The sequence below is a fragment of the Vanessa cardui genome, chromosome 22, assembly GCF_905220365.1.
Source record: "Vanessa cardui chromosome 22, ilVanCard2.1, whole genome shotgun sequence".
Lineage (NCBI taxonomy): Eukaryota > Metazoa > Arthropoda > Insecta > Lepidoptera > Nymphalidae > Vanessa > Vanessa cardui.
This window is the reverse complement of record NC_061144.1, coordinates 4,399,206-4,423,391: the sequence shown is the minus strand read 5'-3', so window position 1 is coordinate 4,423,391 and position 24,186 is coordinate 4,399,206. Positions and strand designations below refer to the sequence as shown.

Below are 24,186 nucleotides of genomic sequence, written 5' to 3'. Positions count from 1 at the left end.
TAAGGACCTACGTTACAAGGTGCTGGAAAATATTTTCTGTTGATTGTCTGAATGTGAACATGTGACATTGAAATAGGTTATTAGTTATGATGTTATGGTGTACCTATTAAAGTGATGAAATGTGTCCTACCATAGGAATTATACAAAAATTAATTCTGTTGTAGTATTTATTATCTACTGTTCTTATATAAAAACTACTTTCTTTATTCTAGCTATTAAATTCGGTTGCTAATAAGTTTGAAGCCTACGTGTCTATTGGTGCTTAAAGCAATAACAAGCTGCCTTTATTAAGTCCTTTGCTTGTTATAATATTAGCAGATGACGAAAATGAAACTTGTTTATGAATGAAGTATTTTTTATTAAAGCGGTGTAAAGATTAAAAATAATGTATTTTTTGTAAGTAATATTAATAACAAATTAGGTATATTTAAAAAAGTGTTTACGATATGTGTCAACTAACCTATAAAGTAGTAAGGATGCTATTATATGCATTGAATATTGTTTTATGCATTGTATTATTTCAAAGGTTTGTAAATTATACTCCGTAACTCCTACTAGAAAAGGACAATATATATGGAAATAACTCTCAGACGATGATAATTAATGACATTCTATAAGAATAGATTATTTTATGTACTGGAATTTGTATATTTGATTATATTTTGATACAATATTTCAGATACTCCATCTAACAAATATCAAATAGTCACTAGATTATTAGTCAGTTCCAAAACATTAATTATGCATTATAAAGAAATTTCGTAACGCTGCACCGCGCCACAGCTCAATATTATTATCAGAATGATTAAAAATAACCTCTCACAACGACGTTTATAACCTAGTTTTACACGTTTAAGTACAGAAAGAAAACATTGAAATAATCACTTATATTTTTAATTACAAATCGAAATATATTATAGATATAACATTAAATAAAACGAAATAGAGAATCGTAGTTCATTGCGTAATCATGGACGACATTGAGTTTAATACTTCACCATACATGATTGCTATGAATAGGTCCAGTGAGGAAAATTTGCGCGTAACTTGTTCTATAACCCTTCACGCATAAATATTTTTAAATATACACCTACGTGTGTCAACATTTAAAAATCATCTTTCAAAACTTAAGTCCGTTAAATATTTGAAGATCGAATTCGAAGGAAAAACGTTATAGCAACGGCAACGTTAATTTCATAGTTCATCATTATATGATTATTATTGTGTTTCACAGTCTTATTATTTTTTGTTGGATCCTTTGATAATATCACATTGTATTCACACTTTGGTAAGCTTATTTAAAACAAGGAATAATTGAGGAAGTTTGTTTGGTTATGAAATGACGACATTATCGATCGTACATTTGTACACATACCTTGACTTAGCATTATTCTCCATATATTCCTCTTATTAGAAATTTCCTTCACCAATGAAGGGATACAATTAAATAATAAACAATAATATAAAGTTTACAATAATAAATTAAGTTCTAAATTGCACAATAAATTAGAATAATAAATAAAATCTTTAAGTAAAATAACCACAATTCGTTAATATTCGTTACAATCAAATGGGAACATTGCCCGTCTCTGTCATAATATACAAAATTCTATAATGTAAGAAAGAGATCGAATACAGCAGTGTAAATAAACTTATCAGTATGCCAGTTATGTCAGGCGCCATCTTTGGAGGAAGTACGGTTAGATTTCGTCTATGGATAACATAATTATTGCCACATTCAATAAAATCAAGATAAGATAGATACAACGCAACGAAATATGCATTAAATTATGGTTAGGTATGTTAGTGATTTTTTACTAATACAACAATTTTTGGTGTCATAAACATCGCTTATGAGATAATGGGTTGGCCCAATAATTTATATTTTTATGTTTTATTATTTCTATTTTTACAATTTTCTTTAATATGTGTATAGTTACATCATGATTAAATCAAGATGAAATTTTTTTTAATAATATTTGTCTAGGTAATATTTTATAATATAAAATATACTCAACGTTAAAAAAACTAAATGTAAGTTCATCATAAAGTTCCTTGCGATGTATCTTTTTGAGTTCATTTTATCTCTTACTTTTGTCGTTTTTAAGTTTAGTAATCTTAAAAAAGAAACAATACATACATATATGCAATATGCATAAATAGAAAATAAAAACCTCTTTGGTATGTAATGCATACATTGATCTAAGCTAAGTAATATTGTATAATGCTGGTAATATAACTGAAACCAATTGAAATGTACATAAATCGCATTTTTTTTTTAATTTTTAGTTGATTTTTTTATACACAATAACTTACATTTAAAGAAAAATATATATTTGTACCATAAACCATATTTTATATTTCAAATAGCGATATTCTGAATTGACATTGACAATAAATTCAAAATAAATCTAGAGCAATTTTTAGTTTCGCGCGAATCTGCAAATTTTTTCAACTTATTACTTTCATACTTTGTACTTTTTAATGGGCATTTATTGGCTCTTTGTAATGCAAATATGCAATAAATTATTTAATCATCTTTGTAACAACTTAAGTACTTAAATTTTACTTAAATCATGAAATTTCGTGCGGTTATGATAGATACGGGTCCAATGAGAGAATTTTCAAGTATGAAATTCAAATTAATGAAGTAAAAACGAAAAATACCGTGGATTAAAACGAATTAATTCTTTCAGATATAGTGACTACTATTTCAAAGTTATCCAAAGAGTGTGTAATGAGGTTGTCCGATACCAAGTTATATTTCATAGTTAGTGAGGACAATAGTGGCCCTACTCCACCGGTGTTGTGGTGTGAGATCCCTCAAGATATGTTTTTCTCCGAGTATCAAATGATTGGTATTGACGAGGACCACAAAGATATTTATTTAGGAGTTGTATCAGGTACATATATCTTTCGAATACATTAAGGCATACGATGTCGAGAAACTGATCTGGTTTCGATGTATTGTTTGTATTTCTGGTACACAATTCAACACATATTTTTTTCTTAATTTATCAAATGTCTTGACGAGAAGTTCTTATCGTTTTGATATTATTTGAATGACTTTATTTGTGTCCTGAGTCACACTATACTCATCTTTAGAGTTATTCATTTTCAATATGAATTTATTTTAGTTTCTTTGGAAAACTTAATCAAAACATTCTTGTAAATTTAGGGATTTTACTTTGTATCAAGACAATGTCAGTATATTTTATGTTAATAGAATGTAATGTTATTTACAGCAAACTTAGCGCGGTCACTTATGACATTAAAATCAGCAAAGAGTTTAAAAATGAAATTAACTAAAAAGCAATGCCCTTGCTTAACACTGGAAATTGAAATGGTGAGTATTTGTGGCATAATAAATATCCAATAAATTAATATTCCTGAGGTAAAAATAAATCAAATGTAAAACACATTCAAAATAAAAAAGACATCAATATTTTATCATTACCAATACTTCAATAAGCTAGCGAGAAGGATAACCTGAGATAAAAGTTTTTATTACTTCTATTAATAGTACATATGTGTTGGCTTTTATAGAATATTTTGTATATTCTTCCATGTAAATTTAATATTAACATAAATATATCATAGAGCAGCTGTTAATACATTTATTTCTTTAAAATTTACATGTAATGGTTTATTTATTAATGATTGTTCAGACTGTTTTGTTCGAGATTTTTCAAACTACAGAAACAAACTTAAAGTTATTAAGAGAAAAGTACAGTCATAAAAAGCTGTGTTGTGGGACAGTTGCAATGAAGTTATATTTAGTATATTATATTACATATAAAATAAAAACTATTACATTTTATAAAACAATATACAATAGAAAGAGAAAGAGAGGAAAAGGTCCAGAGATCATAATTCATTATTCTTGTGTCACTTTACTTGTTCTTCCTTTCTTAATGAACTTTTTTCTAATAAATTTATGAAATATCTTTAGACTGATTTGTATAATAATATTAGCTGCCAATTAATGTGACAAGGTGATATAATACTTTTTCATTATTTGCAGCCATCATCTACATCACAACAAACACGACAAGTTACTCATGATATACCCGTTATAGTAGTGCCCAGGAAACTATGGAGCGAGTTTCAAGAGCCCAGGGTCCCACAGCCTGATGTGAGTAATGGACAAGAGATCATAGTAGATAGTGTGAGGCAGTGTTTGTGCTTGAAGGGAGAGACAGGGAGGGAGAAAGTATATTGATCAAATCCAAATATATTTTATTTCAGAAGCTTTAAAGTTCTGCTTACAATCATTACATAGTATAAAACAGTCCCTTGCCATTGTCTGTTCTGGATTTTGATGCCAATTCATGACATTTAACTAGATTTTTTTTTATTAAACTGACTTTATTTATGACCATTTGTTACACTGTTTATTTGGTTTAAATGTTGTGGAAATTATTTTTTAAAACATTCTACTTGTTTGATTACAGATATCCATAGAGCTACCAACACTAAAACAATTACGAACGACAGTAGATCGGATGAGAACAATGAGTCCAGAAATAGTTATCAGAGCTTCATCTGAGGGTAGACTCACTTTGCAAATAAAAACAAGTATGGCAAAGGTCTCCACAAGATTTAGAGATTTAAGAGTCGAGGCTTTTGAAGGTACTTAATAAATATTTAAACATTAAAAATTACCATAAGAAAGTATATAAATTTCATTATTTAGAATTTCCAATCAATTTCAGAGTGTACCTGTACTACTTTGTTTAATATTGGGGCTGGCCAATTTTAGATTGCTCTTTGTTTATTATTTAATTGTACTCATATAGTGTAGTAGTTAAGCATGTGTACACTCGATTGACTAGACCAAAGATTATGATTAGATCCACAAGACTATAAACATAGACTTGGATTTTACAGACTTACAAGTCTCAATCTCTTTACGGACTTTGTGTTGCCTTAGGTATTTCATTCATTTTTCACTTAAAATTTAATCCATTAATAATTATTCACTAATCAATTATTTTGCTTCAAATAATATGCAGATATAAATACAGACTTTGATGAATATCTCTGACTGTTTCGTGCTAAACTCAGACTTTTCCAATACACTGACTTTCGTCTGCGCTACTAATTGCATAGACAAAATTTTAAAGAAGTCTGTTGTGTGAACCTACCATTGACTTTTTATCTGCTTAACTTGTTCATAATTCATCCCTTGCTTAGAGATGAAGGAAAACATCTTGAAGAAGCCTGTATTTGTCAGATTAAAATCCACCTCACAAGTTCAATATTATTTATTGTCTGTGTAGATTGATAGACATCAACCTACATTGAAGCAGTGAGTCTAGGCATTTTGATATTCATTTTTGTTAATACATGTATGTATAGTACGACACAACTTAGATGTCGCATCGGCATAATTCGTAAAACCGATCACATCCGAATTGAGTATGCTATCCCAAATTATCAAAATTTACTTTTCATGCGAATATGATCTTTACACAAACGTAATAACTTGTAATATCATATGACCTAATATATTCGTCAATGTGACACGTCGATTTACATGCACTTGCTTTCTCTGACGCGTGAATCTATAGCGACCAATAGCGTCGAATGGCGCGATAGGGACCCATTTCTATTGGTTGTGTAAATCATTGCATTTTCCGATGCTACATCTAATTTGTGTCGTACTATATTCAATTAACACCTTTCTATATTTATAGGACCAATTGAACATTCAGATTCTGAGACAGAGAGCCAAGCTAATGAAGATATGTCAAATGTATGTTATTGCAGAGTCGATGCTAAGAAGTTTTCTATTTTCCTTAGTGCCGATCAAATATCCCACAATCAGACTTTGTGTAGTATTGTACATAAAAAGTTGGTAATTTTATGTCTTCATACTGAGGAAAATGTTAAATTACAGTTTTTTATAACTGGAATTGTGTATTAATATTAGATAAGAATTGTAAATAATAAATAAGCCAAATAAACATGTTATTTTGTATGAATTTATTTTTATTTATTTTATATAACATTTAAACATTACATTATTTTGATCAGTATGAGAAACAATGGAATTCTACATAAAACTCAAACAATGAAAGTTAATAAATATGTTTATTATATTTCAATGTATTGATCACAACTGAAGTGTATGAAAAAACCAAAAAAAATGATCTTTTGTAATAATTTTTGGTATTGAATAAATTGTATTGATTATTGAAATGGAGCATGAGCATTTAACAACTTGCAACTTATCAACAGAAAAAGTAATACTTTTACAAATAATTTCAAAAACACAATTAATTATCAATTATAGGTAAGTTGGAAGGATCTTTCATTGTCCCTCCTCAGTGTATCGTGGGTAGTCTTTAACTGGTCCAGCTTAGTTGATATCTGGGCAATGGAGCTGTCTATCCATTGCATTGACGACATATGAGCGTTGAGTATACGACCTATTTGCACGATCTGAAAGTAAATGATTAAAAAAATATTAGGGAGGTTATTATTTACGAAACAGAGCAATTATGTTTAATGTTATTCAGAACAGGTTTCAGGACATTGCTTGATTCCAGTGTTCTCAGGTGGATTATGTTAAATTATTGTTACTTTCTTATTTACTTTTAGTTATCCAAACACAAGTAGGTTTTTGATAGGGCACTACTGTCATGGTGTCAATTTCAGTTTTTAAGATTAACAAAAGGTATGCCGGGTGTTTCTTACATTTTCATTTTATTCAAATTATGTCATTTATTTGACGATGCAAAAAAAGATACGTCGTACACGTAAATATACATTGCCATACATAATAATAGTGCTCGCAAAAAAAGCCTAAAAAGAGTTGATTTTAAGTTTCTGTGCAATGTTTGTGAAGGTTTTAAGTTAAAACTTACAGGATCGTTATTGTCTTGACTTCTGTTCGTTTCATTCAAATGTTCAATGACTTCCTTGAGGTCTTCGGACATCTGACGTAGTTGTGTGTCTAAAGTTTCAGCTAGGGTGTACCTGAAAATATTTTATTTATTATTATTGGATTATATTGATTGAAGTATATTGTTAAAATTGTACATATACATATATACAATATACATGTAAATTTGTCCTTATATTTCTTTTACTCTTACATTCAGATAAATGTTACAGTCTGTTTGGAAAATATTTATTTCGAAAAAGAGAGAGGAATGCAAAATATCGTGCCTTATTATAATATAATATTTAGCTAAGAAGATATTCTTAGATTTCATTTGGTGTTAAGGCTTTGAACAAGCTACTCTGGGTAGGTACCTCTAACTCATCATATATTCTACCACCAAGCCAGTTGACACAATATGCCCATCCACCTAATGACTTTATAAAATATGAAATAACGCATATCTTTTATATCATAACAAAAATTACCTTTAATTTTAAATAACGTATTTCGAATATAAAGAGCCTTTGTCAATTAATATGTTTGATGTATAATTTTTGTTCTATATACAATACATCTAGTTTGATTAACGAAAATAATTGATATACGCCTTTTTAAAAGTAAATATTTAAGAGTTCCTAATTTTGAATAATAATTTTAGCATTAGTACTGGAGTGTACGTCAGTAAAATTTTACAAGATTTCTAAAATCAATCAAGCTGGATTGCTGTACACAGTATTGGTGGTTGTGTTACAATTTAGTACATATTTTATATTTAGTTATGTGTAAATAATACATAAGTTTATTATATTAAATTAGCAGTATGTATTTTTTTATTAGTAATATTTTCTTTATTTTGTTTTTATTTAGTAATTTATTTTAAATGTCGTAAATCGTGGAGTGCGTTTATTAACTAATTCTACTCATAATTTAAATGTACCAACTATTAGTGTATCACTCAACTTGTCCAATGTTATATTACTTACTGTTATATTTTCTTACCATACGATTGCGATTACAATACAAATATACATCTATACAATATAAAAAACGAATGAAAACCTACAATAAACAAGGAAAACGCACTTCGTACTAGTGGAAAATTATTTTCACTCGTATCGCCATAGATGGCGTCACAGTACTTTTAAATCGCGCTGACGACAGACGCAATCTCGAGACCAAAACATCCCCTATTTCCCTAACAGGACACCTACGGAACAAATATAACAAGCCGACACTGAACATCAATATATCAAAACCGTGTTCTTTGAGAAACAAATTTTTGCAAGGACCAAACTCCTTATTGGGATGATTTGGTCTCGAGTAACTGAATTTAATACAATAAATATAAAGCATAATCATACTTTAAGATTTTTAGATGATAAAAAGCGTTATGTTCATTCTCCATTGATTTTTATCGAGACATATTTATATTTATTATAAAGGAAAGCTACCAGTGAGTTATATGATTAATCCAATTGTATAAAACGACTTAAGTGCTTATATAATAAAATAAAGTATTTCGATTTTACACATGTGACTATCAAATTTCTTGGTTCTACTTTGTATTAAGTAGTATTTATATTTTTATTAAATATCGAATAATTATATCATAATATATATTATTATTCTTTTAACAATTACATATGAATTCTTTTAAGTAACTAGTAAGTAGCTTATTGAATGGAAAATAATTTGATTTTAAACTTTACATAATTTCGCAAATTTCATATTTCGTCTACTGAAATTTATCTTTACTTGTCTTGGTTTGCGCCCGTGAATTGTAGCATTATATTATATAGTCCATAATAATAGAAATAGGCTATATGAACTAAATAGCCCGATTATTGAAACGGGCTATATAACGCAAGCTGATATTGGGCAGTTCAAATAAATTCGGTTTATATTTAAGTAATCGGTCGTATGTGTCGCGCACAAAATTTTTCTCGAAAAGGACGCGGATGAGGGTATTGACATTTTCAACAATAACCTAAATCTATTTAGAAAACAATTGGTTTCAATATTTTCAATTAACAAGTAATAATAGTGTTTAAATCTATTTTCTTATTCATTATTTAGTTCCTCATTTCACCATTTCATATATTCATTTTATTTTTCATTGTCATAACTTGTTCATATTTTTCTGTATAATTTTTTCTTTTCATTTATTGTTTTTTGTAATGTATACAATGTATTCTCAAGTGCTGATGTTATTTGATTTTTATAAGTGAAATATTTCGTCTACAATCTGTGTTCACATACTTGTTGGGTTATAACTTAGCTTGCTATAATGTTTAATTATATATTAAATGTGTCTTTAGTTATAATCTGTTTTGTGGACCATAAATAAATAAAAAAAAAAAACATGCATACTCACATGTGCTCTCTTTCTGGATCTCTCATTCTGTCACTCTTATCTTCTAGAAGTTGTTTCTCAAGTGGCGCTAGAAGATCTTCTAGCTCTTTCTGCTGAGCTAGCACAAAATCTAGTTCGTGTTCTAGACTTTGTTGTTCGTTTTTGACTGTCTCCACTGCATCATTAAGTTCTAGTATCTGTAATTTTAACCAATAATGTTATTACAGATATTAATATATACCACGTTTTTTTTCCGTTGGAGTTCGTCGGGCAGTCTCGTGAACAAGACATTCGTAGATAATGTCGTAATATATAACTCCAACGCATAAAAATAAAAACTATGGTAAATATACCGTAATTAATAACTGTAATAATAATAAAAAAAAACAGTAATGTTATATTCGTAACAAGTTTTTATTTTATTTAAAATAAACAGGTTGATTGACAAATCAGCCACCTGATGGTAAGTAGATGTCACAAAGACATTGGCACTGAAGGAAATATTAACCATCTCTATATAGTATAAAACAAAGTTGCTTGTCACTTTCTGACCCTATTTATGCTTATATCTAAAATAAGCAACATATTTTGATGTGTTTTTTTTAATAGATAGTGATTCGAGGGGACTGTTATTGCATATAATACATGGACAATATAGTAAAGAAATGCTGTAAATTTTTAAAGTTGCTAATGTGATGTCTTAAATAAACAAATTCTGAATAAATAAAAAATATTTAGTTTTAACATTGCACCCGTGCCACAAAACTTGTGTACTAAGAAGTTACTGGAATACAGTAATCCTAAGTAGTAGTGCTTAGCGACATCATAAGTTATGAGAGCAGTCAGACGATTCAAAAGTGCTTGTAAAGGCCTACATGAATAAAGTATTTCTAGATTTGAGTCGAGATGGCCCAGTGGTTAGAACGCGAGCATCTTAACCAATGATTGCGGGTTCAAACCCAGGCAAGCACCGCTGATTCATGTGCTTAATTTGTCTTTATAATTCATCTCGTACTCGGCGGTGAAGGAAAACATCGTGAGGAAACCTCCATATGACAAATTTCATGGAAATTCTGCCACATGTGTATTCCATCAACCCGCATTGGAACAGCGTGGTGGAAAAACCTTCTCCACAAAGGGAGAGGAGGCCTTTAGCCCAGCAGTGGGAATTTACAGCCTGTTGTTGTTGTTGTTGTAGATTTGATTTGATTTGACAGGTAGGTACCCAGATAAGGGATAAGAACCCTTGTATTATTCTAGAGTTAAAAATGTTTGAACTTCGCTGATGATGAAACCAAGTCATACCTACACAGTTCTTCGAGTACTTAAGATATCAGGCCAAATCCCTGTCATATATAATCAACAGGGTTGCCGATGCCTATTCACCTAATTCCCCAAAAATGTTAGTGAAATTCCCCAAATTGGGGGAAAGAAATGTCCCAATTCCCCACACAGAAATAAAGAAAAAATCATGTTTTTGTATGTTTGTTTTTCATTTCCTAACAATAAAATCCAATATTCGAGGTAAATTTCGTTAAATCAGACTAGTCATGGTGACTGACGACCTTTTTTTTTTCTTTTCTTTGCATCAGACTGGTCATGGTTACTGACGATCTTTTTTTATCCGTTGAATCAGACTAGTCCAACTAATAATCGACTACAATTCAATTTTTGTACTAACTAAAAGACGGGTAAACAATCAATTACTGATCGTTTTGGTATCAAACGCATACGTATAAATTCCCCTCATTTTCCCCACATGTAAAAATCCCCACACTAATCCCCAATCGACTTACGATTCCCCGCAATTTGGGGAATTCCCCACACATTGACAACCCTGATAATCAATCAACACTAACCTTCTCTCCGTTAGCGACCAGTAACCTGTCCCAAGCGTTGATCTGTGTGGCTTGGTTGATGAAACTGCTCTCTTGCTCTTCTAGTTCCAGCGTCCACTTGTTGATGCTCTCCTCTAGCTGTGAGAATGTTATCGATGATATAACCGCTGGCGGTCCGGAGGCTGTAGTGCTGGAATATTAACAAAAATATTATATGATTAATTGTTTATATATCAAGAGCTAGGACTACAATTAACTGAATAAAACTATTATAATCAATAATCATCCTCCTGCCCTTATCCCAATATTATTTGGGGTCGGCGCAGCATGTCTTCTCCTTCCATACTTCTCTGTCAGACGTCATCTCACAAGTAACATTCTTTCAAACCATATCCTCTTTCACTATTATAATCAAAGAGCAGCTAAATGAAAAAGGCATATAAACTTACATTCAAATTAAGTAAAGGCTTGGAAGCCTAAATGTATCATCGTACTGAAATATTATTCAATCTCAACAAAGTTACATATGTATAGTACGACACAAATTAAATGTAGCATCGGAAAATGCAATAGAATGAAAATAAAACCGATTACTGCCGATTTACACGACCAATAGAAATAGCTCCCTACCGCGCCATTCGACGCTATTCGTCGCTATAGATTCACGCGTCAGAGAAAGCAAGTACATGTACATCGACGTGTCAAATTGACGAATATATTAGGTCATATGATATTACAAGTTATTACGTTTGTGCAAAGATCATATTCACATAAGAAATAAATATTGATAATTTGGGATAGCATACTCAATTCGGATGTGATCGGTTTTACGAATTTTGCCGATGCTACATCTAAGTTTTGGTGTACATATATACATGTAGAATTGATAACCTCTTTTATTTGAAGTCGGTTAAAAAAAGATATTAAGTATTTTTTTATATAATATATACTAATTACTCACGTAGTGGCAGTTGTCAGGGATGGCATAGTCGTGGCAGTCGATTTTCCCAACGCCGTTATACCCGACGGCGTTGTAGTTGACGCTGGAAATATCAGAATGAAATATTATGTTTTATTTATATTTTTCATCTAGAATGGGTTCACAAATGCAATTTTTTTTCTTAACACTTTTCTAATTGTTCAGACTCACGCTTAAAAACTGTGTAGTTTTATAAATTTATAGTACAGGTTAACAATTATTAAAATATTTGAAAATAAATGCATTGATAAAAATAATAATGCAATATAAATGTTAAAAATTGATGATTTCAAAATGCAACTAGTTAGACAGCTGCATTCTCATACATATCTAGCTAATTATGAACACATTTGAAGTAAATACTCACCTATACTTTGCTATATATTAACATTTATATTGATGCGAGATGATCAAGATAATGTACTGTTGAATTATTGATTTCAAAATTATTCACTAATACTAATTAAGAGCTGTTCCAAAATATGACTAGAATACTTATTTGCCTTTCTCTAGCTTGATTTGTACCTTTTACTATAACTCATAATTCGCAAGAAGAGTGTAATATTGGTTACTATTGTACTTAAAAGACTAGAACTTTTTTGTTACAAAAAAATTGTAATTATTTTTTTCCTGTATCTATATCACCATATAGTATGCTTTCTGCAAAATTGATCAAGTTTCAAACATTGTTTTACAACTTATTTCCATAGAAAATATACCAAATATATAATCACATCACTTTACAGATTTAGATTAAAATAACTGTCAACGTAAATATAAAGACAACTGACGTTTAATGACGCTACTCAGAAAACAGACTGCTTCAAAAATGAGTTAAAACTTTTTGGATTGATTTGCACACAATTTTAGAATACTAAATTAAATTCTTGAAAATGCTTCAAAATATTGTAGGCACATTTAGTTTAAATCTAGAATTTACTTGGTGGTAGGGCTTTGTGCTAGCCCGTCTGGGTAGGTACCACCCACTCATCAGTTATTCTACCGCCAAATAACAGTAGTCAGTATTGTTGTGTTCCGGTTTGAAGGGTGAGTGAGCCAGTGTAACTACAGGCACGAGGGACATAACATCTTAGTTCACATTGACGATGTAAGGATTAGTTAATGTTTCTTACAGCGTCATTGTCTATGGGCGATGGTGACCACTTACCATCGGGTGGCCCATATGCTCGTCCGCCAACCTATACCATAAAAAAATTTAGTAAAGACTTACTTGTCCCTGATGTAGCAGCAGTTGAAGTTGGCTTGCCAAATGACAAAGCTGAAGTTGTACCAAAAGAGAGACCACTTGACGTAGTACTTGCTGTCTTGGCCCCAAAGCCAAAACCAGACTGAGTGGTAGTTGCCAAGCTAGTTGGTTGTGTAGTTTGACTGGTTGTTCCAAAGCTTAGTGTAGCTGTTTGAGTTGTTTGAGCTGTTGTACCAAATGTCGATGGTTGGCTTGTTTGACCAAATGTTGGTTGAATCGGCTGAATCGTTTTTGCACCTGAAGTATTTGGTAGTGTTGGTATCGCGAAATTTGACGGCTGACTCGTTTGAGGTTTTGCAAAGCTTAGTGCTTGACTAGTTTGAGGTGATCCAAAGCTCGATTGAGTCGCTGGTGTTGTTCCAAATGCTGATTGAGTTGTTGGCGTGGTCCCAAAAGCCGACTGAGTTGCTGGAGACGTACCAAAAGCAGATTGAGTAGTGGGAGTTGTGCCAAAGCCTGATTGTGGAGTTGACGTTATTCCAAAAGCCGTTTGACTCGTTGGAGTCGTTCCGAAAGTCGGTTGACTCGTCGGAGTTGTTCCAAAGGCCGGTTGACTCGTTGCAGTTGTTCCAAAAGCTGTTTGTGTTGTTGGTTGTGTTGTTCCAAAAGCGGATTGAGAAGTCGAGACAGTTCCGAAGGCTGTTTGAGATGTTGGCGTTGTTCCAAAAGCTGGTTGGCTAGTTGGAGTCACTCCAAACGCTGACTGAGTAGTAGCAGTTGCTCCAAAGGCGGGTTGTGTTGTCTGATTGGCTCCAAAAGTAGGTGGTTGACTTGTTTGAACATTTCCGAAATTCAAAGATTGTTGTGTTGTCTGTGGTGCTCCAAAACTCGGAGCTGCAGTCGTTTGACCTCCAAAAGTTGGTGTCGGTTGAGCACTACCAAAATAGGAACTTGATTGAGTCGTTGTTGTGCTGCCAAATGTTGGTTGTTGAGTTGTGAATGTTGATCCGAAGCTTGGCGGTGGTTGTTGTTGTTGTTGTTGTGTTGCTTGATTAGTAGTTTGACCAGTTTGTGCAAATGAAAACGATGCTGATGTCCCAAAAGTTGATCCTGAAAGCATTTATATCGCAAAGATTGATAATATGCTTTAGTATAATAGCTCAATAGTTACAGTTAAAATATTGAAAGTTTTAAATATACCTGCTGAGGTAGTAGAGGCAGGATTCGAAGCATTAAAGCTGAATGGTTTAGAACCGAATGCAGATTGTCCAAAACCTAGAGAAGATTGTTGACCCGGTGTTGTGTTTTGGTTGAAAGGCTGTGCCGTTTGTTGGCCTGCGGCTGTTGTAGCCTAGAATATATAAACGAGACAATTGTGTAATTACAAAATAGAACCATTTGATTATTCTATATTATGTAAAGTCTCATTATATGCAATCACAAATTTATCGTGATGTCTTAAAATTCTAATAAGAAAATCGTCAATACCTTTTCCGTTAGTAGTAAGGAAAAGATTTTAAGGGTATATTCAAATTTTTTTTGAAGAATCAGTGAAAAATATTCTTTCAACTATTGCAAATTTGAGGTAGTTAGCGAAATGGATAGTTTGTAATTTTGAATGCAGTTAGCTATCATATATACAAGTATTAAATAGTAGTGGTTATAAAATTGGTCCCTCGCGAACTCCCGATATTAAAACTACATATCCGGGATGAATGACTCGCAATAGGGATGCATATGTCAACTACATAAGAAAGTAACGATAAAAGTGATTGTGCGGTTCGAAAAGGAGAAAATAAGACAAGAGTTTGTAATTAATATTACAATAATCTATAAATGACAATTATAGCAGTAACTTTGATTAATTCGTTAATTTTTTTTATACCATGAACGTCGTTAAAGTCCAATTTAATAATAAAACAAAAGATTGTAATAAACAATTAACGTACGGCAGCTGTTTGAGGTGCAGAGAATCCAGAGGCAGGTGTGTTAAAATTGAAACTACCGCCTGTTTTGCCGAAGGCGAATCCAGAGCCCGTTGGAGACCCAAACATTGACGCTGAAATTAAATCACAATTCATTCTACAAATCAGTCCAAAGTACTTATAAATAATAATGTCCTTGAATCTTCCACTGGTAGGCAAAGGCCTGGATACATTTGTAGTAGAAATTCATTTGTTGCATACAGATTTTGTCGTAATAGTTTCCGTAACTTGGTTTGTGACATGAACAGAATAAAGAAGTTTACAATTTTTTTTTATTGATACATTATTCAAATTTAGATGAAATAAAACAAACTCGTGAAAGAATCGATAAAATATCTTTAGAAATAAGAAAGTTATGGGACTCTGAAGTTGGAGTTGATAGAATAATTTTGTTACAAGCGTTCAGTCGTGTGACGTCATCTGACCTATGACCCAACGGGTGTTTGCCGAGTACGTACGAAGTTGTGTAGTTGCTCACACCGTTAGATTCGGATTTTGTTAATGATCCGATGGCAGAAGTTAAAAAAATGCCTACAAATATTGTATTGTATATCCTATGTGTCAAAGCAAAACACTTAAAAATCCCAATAAGATACTTTTTCGTGTACCAAATAATATAACAATAAGAAACAATTGGCGCCAATTAATAAAGCGTAATTTATTTGGCCCTAAAACCACTAAATATTTGATTGATTTTGATGTAAGAAACAATTAGTTAATCAATATATCTATGGAGTCGTGAGTAAGTTTGGATTAACTGATTCCGTAAAAATAACTATATATTTTATGTAAATTTATTTAAGTACTGTGAAAATATAATTTTTTTACAGGTTGAATATGACACTGAAAATTTAGTAAAATATCGACTAGTTGGAGGAACATTAAAGCTAAAACCCGAAATATAGCCTCATAAATTTGTCTGTCAAAAGGTGAAACCTAAAAAAGAACGAGAAGTATATGAAAAAAGATGTCAATTTCAATTTACTCATCAGTTATTCCACCGCCAAATAACAGTACTCGGTATTGTTGTGTTCCGGTCTGAAAGGTGAGTGAGCTAGTGTAACTACACAAACAAGGAACATAACGCCTTAGTTCCCAAGGTTGGTGGCACATTGATGATGTAAGGAATAGTTAATATTTCTTACAGCTTCATTGTCTATGGGTGATGGTGACCACTTACCATCAGGTGGCCTATATGCTCGTCCGCCAACCTATACCATAAAAAAATTATGACAGTCTTTTAACAAAAGAAGCACCGTTGACATCAAGTCAATCATCTTCTTTTCAATGTTTTAAATTTATTGTGTGTGATTCCATGGAGTCAGATGAAACAGAGGATCCGCTAGCAGAGAACATTACATTTCGAGGATCAGATAATCATTAAAATGAAAAAGAGAAACAAAGGAGTTCAAGTAAACATCATAAGTTCACAGAAAAATCAAACAGTGCTAAAAATCGTAAGAGGGAACAGTCCAAAATTATTTACGAATATTCTCAGAACTCTCCATCAAGCATATCGATGTCTTCTGTAAGCATCAGATCAAAAGCATCAGTATTTTCACAATTTTTTATTTATTATAGATTATGTATATACTATTCTAAAATATAAAAGAAAATGTCAGTGTGGGCCATGTCTCCCAAGAAGACGACAAGAATGATTTCCAGCGAAGATCTGCCGATTTTTAGTAAAGTAAAAAAAAGTAAAGTAACAGCCTGTAAATTTCCCACTGCTGAGATAAGGCCTCCTCTTCCATTAAGGAGAGGGTTTTGGAACATATTCCACCACGCTGTCTCAATGCGGGTTGGTGGAATGCACATGTGGCAGAATTTCGATGAAATTAGACACATGCAGGTTTCCTCACGATGTTTTCCTTCACCGCCGAGCACGAGATGAATTATAAACACAATTAAGCACATATATATAGTGGTGCTTGCCTGGGTTTGAACTCGCAATCATCGGTTAAGATGCACGCGTTCTAACCACTGGGCCATCTCAGCTCTTTAGTATAAAATATAAAACGCCAAAATGTTTAATATAAAATGTAAAAAAAGGCACGGGCATCTGCGAGCCTTTGGATGTAATAAATGAAATATAAAAAAAAGTATTTTCACAAAACAGTACAAATTCAACTAGTTCTTTCTCAGTCAAAATAAAGCCTCAATATCGCAATGATACCTTAAATAAAATAACTAAAAATTTTATTTTTTATATGGGGTTACCAGAGGATCTTTTTTCTTGTAACTACTTTCAGAAAGTATTTCTCGAGAAAATTCGCTTAGACGATTCCTCTGTGCGTCTGGCTATAGATTTTGATATATTTAAAAGCTCAGTTAGAAAAATATTAAATAAAACTAATCCCTTAATAGCTAGAATGAAAGAGTTTCTATATTTTCCACATATAGAAGAAATTACGTAAAAAAACAAAGTAAGAGCGCGACCCTCAAACTAATACTTGAATGATTCGTGATGCTGTGACGTCGAAAAGGTCAAATGACGTCACAGACGACTCGTAAACTACAGACGTTGCGTAATAAAATACGAAAACTTTAATAATCTAAGTAATTTATTGATGGATTTCAAAAATTCTCTCAGTGATGGATTAGTTTTGATCTACATTTTATTACCATTACGTTGAATATAACATTTAAAACATTATGCAACTTCTTCATTGTATTGTGGTTGCTCAATATAAAAGTCTTATTAATATTGAAAGCCAAAAAATATTTGTATAATTTTTTCTGAAATGAATCTTGGCAACATTTCGTGGGTTATACAGATTGAAAAGAGAAAAAAATAAATATTTAACCTGACTTTTTTTGACTTTTCGTTGACTGTCCAGAACTTTTATCAAAATTCTATTTAAACTGAATTAATGTGAGGGACTCACATTAATTCAGTAAACTTGTAATATCATATGACCTAATGTAATCGTCAATTTGACAAGTCGATTTACATGCACTTGTTTTCTCTGACGCAAGAATCTATAGCGACGAACAGCTTCGAATGGCGCGATAGAGAGCTATTTCTATTGGTTGTATAAGTCGGCAGTAACCGGTTTTATTTTCATTCCATTGCATTTTCCGATGCTACATCTAATTTGTGGCGTACTATGATTTAGAGATATGTCATGATAGTCGCCCTCAATTCAATCATAAAATAATGTCGTATGTTTTTATAATCTATTATATAATTTATATTTTCAATAATATTCTAATGCACAATGAACTACCTGTAAATAGTAGAAATATAACCTTGATAATTTTGAAATGTATCTACTGTGATATTGTATCTACTGTTGGTTGTCCTAATAAAAATTAAAAAAAACCTAAATTACCGGAGATTGAGAAGTATTAATATTAGTGGATCATTACCTTGGGTTGCGGGTGTACCAAATGCAGGAGCCTGCTGCGTAGCTGTTCCAAATGCTGACTGCGGTTTGTCTGTTGGATTTGCCTGAAATATAAAACAAAAATGTTATTCAAATATTTTAGTCGTCAATCTGTTTTACAGCGTATTCAAATCAAATCAAATCATAATAAACTTTATTCAAGTATGCTTTTACAAGCACTCTTGAATCTTCATTTTATATATATATAATACTCTTTATTGCACTGAGAAATTTTACATCGTAGTTTTATACATGAAATTTTTGTTTACAATGGTGGGCTTATTTCTAAAAGAAATTTCTTCCAGCCAACCCACAGCTGTGAGAGATAGTGTTATATAGCAGGTATAAATAGTGCAACATTAGATACTCTTAGTAATATTATATAAAAGAAACAATATTAATATAATATATATAATATAAAAGAATTTTAATATAATATATATTACGCTTACATAAATATCTATAACATAATAAATACATATATACTAAATTATTATACTTATACTACATCTAAATACACAAATATTATAAATATATCTACAGTAAAAAAAAAAAGATAAATAAATAAATAAAAATAAAATAAAAAAAGATAATGGTAAATTTGATTTGATCATTTTACAGTTAAGGGAAGCTACCACTGGTTCGGAAAGTAGATTCTACCGAGAAGAACCGGCAAGAAACTCAGTAGTTACTCTTTTTTTAACATTTAAAAAATACAGAGTCATGTTAGTTAAATACAATTATTTAAATTAATATAGGCTTGTAAGACAACAGGTATTAACTCCACGCTTTTTTATATTGGTCTAGCTATCCCAGGTTTGGCCAGTAAAAAGATATTCATATAATTTTAAACACATAAAGTTGCTAGTATGTGTCATAACTTAATCGGGTAATCTATATGAAATTAAAGACTGGGAATTGATGAATCTCAATCGTAGCTTCCATTTCTTTAATTTTCAGTTTCCGTGGTCGAGAGGTGTGTACACCGGTTTTCATGGGTACGCCTCTCCGAGGTCCCGGGTTCGATTCCCAGCTGAGTCAATGTAGATTATGATTAGTTTTCTATGTTGTCTGGGTCTGGGTGTTTGTAGTGCCGTCGTTACTTCTGATTTCCATAACACAAGTGCTTTAGCTACTTACATTGGGATCAGAGTTAATTTATGTGATGTCTCATATTTATTTATTTATCAATCCTGCTTAATCTTAGAACTTTATCTCGTTGGATTATGAGAATGCACATGAGTTTATGTACATATTAGTTGTAACGTAATTGTGGCGCACGTTACATGTTTCATCCATTTTTAAATAATTTCGTCAAAAAAATATTAAATTTCTAACATACGTTATCGGATGTCATCTGTCATTTGACTTTGACAACCATTTCTAAGGCTATGTTTATGCGTTATTTAAAAATACCGCTAAATTTGACATTTCAAATAAAAATGCACTTTTTATGCATTATGCGTTCCTGACCTAATTGTGATTTATTATCTTTATATTATCTTTGAGATGATCTTTGACATTTGTCTAAGACCTCACTTTCCTTCCGCCTTTTAAGTCGAAATGTGACGCTAAATTATTTTCAAAGTTTTTGTAACTTTTATTTGGTTTAAACTATTGAATATTGTTGAAAATTGAAGTTTTAAGGCACGAAATGTCTTAATTTAAACGATTGGAAGTAAATCGATGTCGGATTACAAAAATAAATTTGGATATTTGTCGCCTCGTGGTAAGTCGAAAAACTTTCTTCGAAATTTGAATTTATTTCAATTGTTCGGTTTCGTAACAACGATTGTGGTTCTTTACAGGGAATTTTTAGAATATTTCCCATGATGCATTTTGTTATTTTTGGAAAATAACCGGGATTGACCGGGTAAGTTGTTTGAATTATTAAAGTGAAACTATAGATTTTCGAAATTCGTGTTAGGTTCTAATTAGAATTGTTTCTCTTTTGCAGTTATTTTCAACCATTATTTTCGACAATTATTTTCAACAATTATTTTCAATGGTTATTTTCAACAGTTTATTTTCAATTGGTATTTTTCTACCATTATTTTCTACAGTTATTTTCTACAACTGTGTTATCGTGGATTATTCCTTGAATTATCTTCTTTGGCTGTATCTTCGAGTGGATTATTGTCAACGCTTTTCGAAGAACATTTGAACTTAATTTCATTGGATATTTTGAAGATAAAATTTTAGAAACCGTAAAGGAAGTGAAAACTTTATAACATTTATTTAACTTCTGGATTTCGGTATGTAATTTTTACATATTTATTTTTACCGCAATTTTGGAACTTCGTGGGATTTAGTATACATTTTATAATCTTATGAAAATTTGGCATTCAAACTTTTTTTTTAAAAAATAATATTTATACATTGTTGTAACTTTATTTACACCTAATTCTAATAATTTATATTTGAATATTTTTTTTTTGGAGAAACTTTTAATAACATAACTTAGTCTAACTTTAAAATATTTTTTGTTAACTTTGAAAAATTTACAATTTATAATATTTAATTAAATTTAATGTATTTTAAATGGATGTAAACATCCAGGCGCCCGATTTTGTTACTCTTTAAATTTAAGATTTTACAATTGTTAAAATTATTTTTTTATATTCTATTCTTGTGAATAAATTAATTTATAACATAGATTTGCCTTTTTTGTAAATCTACTTGTAATGTTGAAGGGTTATTTAACTGACTTCCGGAGCACTTTCTTTCGAGGATTTGTTTAATTTAAAAACCTTGTCCAGCTCTACCGAATTTTTAGTTTGCCTCGAAGAAAATTAATATTATTTTTTTAAATTTAAATTTATTTTTAGCCAATTATATTACAATTGGCCCCCCTTCAAAAATTTTACATTACATAGTATGACTGAAAAATGATTTGAAGACCAATCTAATAATAGCATGCTTTTAAAATATTCTAAATATAAATACATGTTATGCGAAAAAAAGAATTTTACCGGTTTCTGTTGTCCAAAGCCAGGACTGCCAACTGTTTGGACCGGTGGTGAGGTAAACCCTCCGAATGATAGGGGTTTGTTTGCACCGAACGCTGAACCCGCATTTGTAGCTGCTGGCGTTGAAACTGAAATAGATCAATAATGAAATATTACATGACGAAAACTTGTCTGAATATCTATTAATGAACCTAATAACCATAATATACAAAGACAACTGTTTGTAAAGTATTTTTTTTTAATGAATATAATGTGGCGGTCTGAAGTATTATTAAAAAAAAAACAATGAAATAAGTTTTCATATCATTCGTGACTTTTGATTATTTATTTCTTGCCAGTCTTATTTCAAGCTACACACATCATCCAATAAGTGTAAGAATAAGTAATTATTTAATAATAAATTGTATTCAACAAATTATACTTTACTTTTAATTGTCATATAGAAGACACTATAATATAAGATTTTAACTTACATAAGCCTGTTGAAGCTGTAGTTTTAGCTCCGAGAGCAAAACCTCCAAATGCTGGTGTACTACTTGTAGGACTACCAAAGACGCTTGTTTTATTATCTGTAATAATTATTAATAATCAACATTATAAAACAGTTATTAATAAGAAGCTACTATGTAGTTATATTTTTATTAGTATTATGTTTCTTTGCATGTGTATTATTTATGTAAATAATGATTAATAATATTTTAGTGATATATTTCAAATATGACCTGTGCCGCCTTGAAATGCTTTATTGTCTCCACCACCAAACAGTGACCCTGAAAATGTTTACATTAATAAATTAAACAACAATATCAATTATGAAATCAACACTTGTTGTTGGAGTTGGATTTAAAAGTCTGGATGGCCTGGTGGAAGGAGTGAAGGCACTAGAGCAACGAAAGCATGGAGATCCTAATAATTATATTAAGAATTAAATTCTATCAGTGAGCTATAGTTTATTCATTTGTATTGGTAACTTTCAAAACAATAATAAGTAACATTATAATAATTTGGCTAAATTAGAGTATATATTAATTTGTCAGAATCTCTGTTGCGACTTAGCGTCTCATGTGACGGCTCCAGTTGCCTTAACATAAATACTACTCCATCGACATTTAGCATTTTACATTTGTTGTAAAATTTATTATAATTATATTTATTAAGTGAATCTCTACTTCTGTGGGTATTAGGTGACACTGTTGGTTTTATTTTGGTCAAGTTTAATAATTTAGCAGAAGCATCATTAGTTTAATAGTTCATCATCAAATTATAGGATAAATATACAAATTCCTATGTAATAATTTTGTTACTCTTGATAAAAAAGAAATTTAAAACTTATATTTAGAACCTCCGAGCTACCTCAGTTTTGATGTTTATTGTAAGCTAAATATATCTAATTGATTTGCATTTTTAAACTATAACATTATAACACATACGTTTTTTAGCGATAAGAAACAATAAATTTAAGGTTATGTTGCTGTAAACTAAAATGAAAAAAAATGACATTAAACAAATATATATGCATATTTTTCGAAACGTACATATATTATTAAAGGTGTGTAAGCTTATAAGAATAGTATAAAAAATACTTTTAATTATAGATAATGAAAAAAATAGCGAATAGATACCTGAAGATGTAGTAGTACCAAACGTACTACCAGAAGTTGTTATTGCTTGACCAAACGAAAAACTCATTGTGTAAAATTAGTTATCAAGATACCAATATTTATAATAAAGATATTTATTTAAAGTAGTTTTTGGAAATAGTTGCAATACATAAACCGCTATCAATGTCACAACAAATAAATGCCGCGATCAGATCACCGTTAAGCAGTGTTGCCAGATGTTATAATTTATATTTACGTTTCGTTTCGTTTTTTTTTGTATGGTGTTGTTTTGTAAAAAATATATGAGAAAAAAATAACAACAAAACGTATGTTTAAATTTATTATTATGAAAGTTATAGAATGCAATGACGTATTCATTTTAATTAATAGTTTTCGAAACCACAGACACAAAATTCGTCGTTTATTTGAATCAAAATTTTGTTTAGTATTTAAAACAATATTTTAACATTAAATTATATTTAAATTAAATATTATTATTTTCTCTAAGGATTGTAATGTTTACGGGGCTATAATTTAACGGAGGGCATGCAATTATCATGTTCGTCGACGACTTCGCAAGTCCTGGTTTTTCACCGGCGGAGATGGTGTACTTAATAAGGTTGTATTTGTAACGATCTCAAATGGCAATGATTCGGTCATTAGCTGCCTAAAAATAGAACGTAACGCAGGATAGATACACTTCTGGATGTCATTTATAAAATAATATAACTAATAAATTAATAATTCAATGTATATTGAATTACGTTATATAAAATAATGCAATACAGTGAAATTTCGGTAGAAAATGGCTTAGCAAAATAAATTCAAATTTGATTAATTCTTGATTAGTTCCCCAACATATATATTTTTCAATCCCTCGCAATAATGTAATTATGTCTCGTGACAATGAATCTTTAAGAAAAATAGTAAAATAAACGTTTTAAAATTTACATAAAATAATCTCTATCAATTA

General features: G+C 30.7%; 3 protein-coding genes across 7 annotated transcripts in view; 1 reads left to right on the top strand and 2 right to left on the bottom strand.

Moving 5' to 3' along the window:
- Window positions 1–1,590, bottom strand: part of LOC124539257 (myb protein) — a 51,207-nt gene extending 49,617 nt beyond the window's left edge. Inside the window, exon 1 of one of the 5 annotated variants that reach the window (XM_047116570.1) lies at window positions 1,376–1,590. In XM_047116570.1, the coding sequence (XP_046972526.1) occupies window positions 1,376–1,398 (23 nt within the window). In that variant the 5' untranslated portion in view covers window positions 1,399–1,590. Of the gene's footprint in view, window positions 1–460; window positions 541–1,094; window positions 1,343–1,375 lie in introns of those variants that run through there. The other 4 variants (XM_047116571.1, XM_047116573.1, XM_047116569.1 and 1 more) reach the window with 4 other exon arrangements.
- Window positions 1,591–2,411: 821 nt separating this feature from the next.
- LOC124539307 (checkpoint protein HUS1) lies at window positions 2,412–5,983 on the top strand. Its single transcript, XM_047116664.1, has 6 exons — window positions 2,412–2,628; window positions 2,697–2,903; window positions 3,246–3,346; window positions 4,025–4,135; window positions 4,455–4,632; window positions 5,700–5,983. The coding sequence occupies exons 1-6, from the start codon at window positions 2,577–2,579 to the stop codon at window positions 5,927–5,929; spliced, it is 879 nt and encodes a 292-aa protein (XP_046972620.1). The 5' UTR covers window positions 2,412–2,576; the 3' UTR covers window positions 5,930–5,983.
- Window positions 5,984–6,043: 60 nt separating this feature from the next.
- LOC124539185 (nuclear pore glycoprotein p62-like) lies at window positions 6,044–23,436 on the bottom strand. Its single transcript, XM_047116483.1, has 13 exons — window positions 23,235–23,436; window positions 22,335–22,382; window positions 22,086–22,181; window positions 21,616–21,740; window positions 18,590–18,708; window positions 15,219–15,351; window positions 14,470–14,620; window positions 13,294–14,379; window positions 12,045–12,126; window positions 11,105–11,273; window positions 9,267–9,442; window positions 6,873–6,984; window positions 6,044–6,447 (listed from the first exon to the last, which is right to left on the bottom strand). The coding sequence occupies exons 1-13, from the start codon at window positions 23,299–23,301 to the stop codon at window positions 6,289–6,291; spliced, it is 2,523 nt and encodes an 840-aa protein (XP_046972439.1). The 5' UTR covers window positions 23,302–23,436; the 3' UTR covers window positions 6,044–6,288.
- Between the last annotated feature and the right edge of the window lie 750 nt (window positions 23,437–24,186).

Excerpts from the sequence above, each read along its gene's own strand:
- LOC124539307 (XM_047116664.1), top strand. The coding sequence starts at position 2,577 with ATGAAATTTCGTGCGGTTATGATAGATACGGGTCCAATGAGAGAATTT. Across the intron at positions 4,136-4,454 it reads CCAGGGTCCCACAGCCTGAT|ATATCCATAGAGCTACCAAC; the intron begins GTGAGTAATGGA and ends GTTTGATTACAG. Across the intron at positions 4,633-5,699 it reads AAGAGTCGAGGCTTTTGAAG|GACCAATTGAACATTCAGAT; the intron begins GTACTTAATAAA and ends CTATATTTATAG.
- LOC124539185 (XM_047116483.1), bottom strand. The coding sequence starts at position 23,301 with ATGAGTTTTTCGTTTGGTCAAGCAATAACAACTTCTGGTAGTACGTTT. Across the intron at positions 22,383-23,234 it reads TGGTACTACTACATCTTCAG|GGTCACTGTTTGGTGGTGGA; the intron begins GTATCTATTCGC and ends AAACATTTTCAG. Across the intron at positions 14,380-14,469 it reads TGCCTCTACTACCTCAGCAG|GATCAACTTTTGGGACATCA; the intron begins GTATATTTAAAA and ends AAATGCTTTCAG.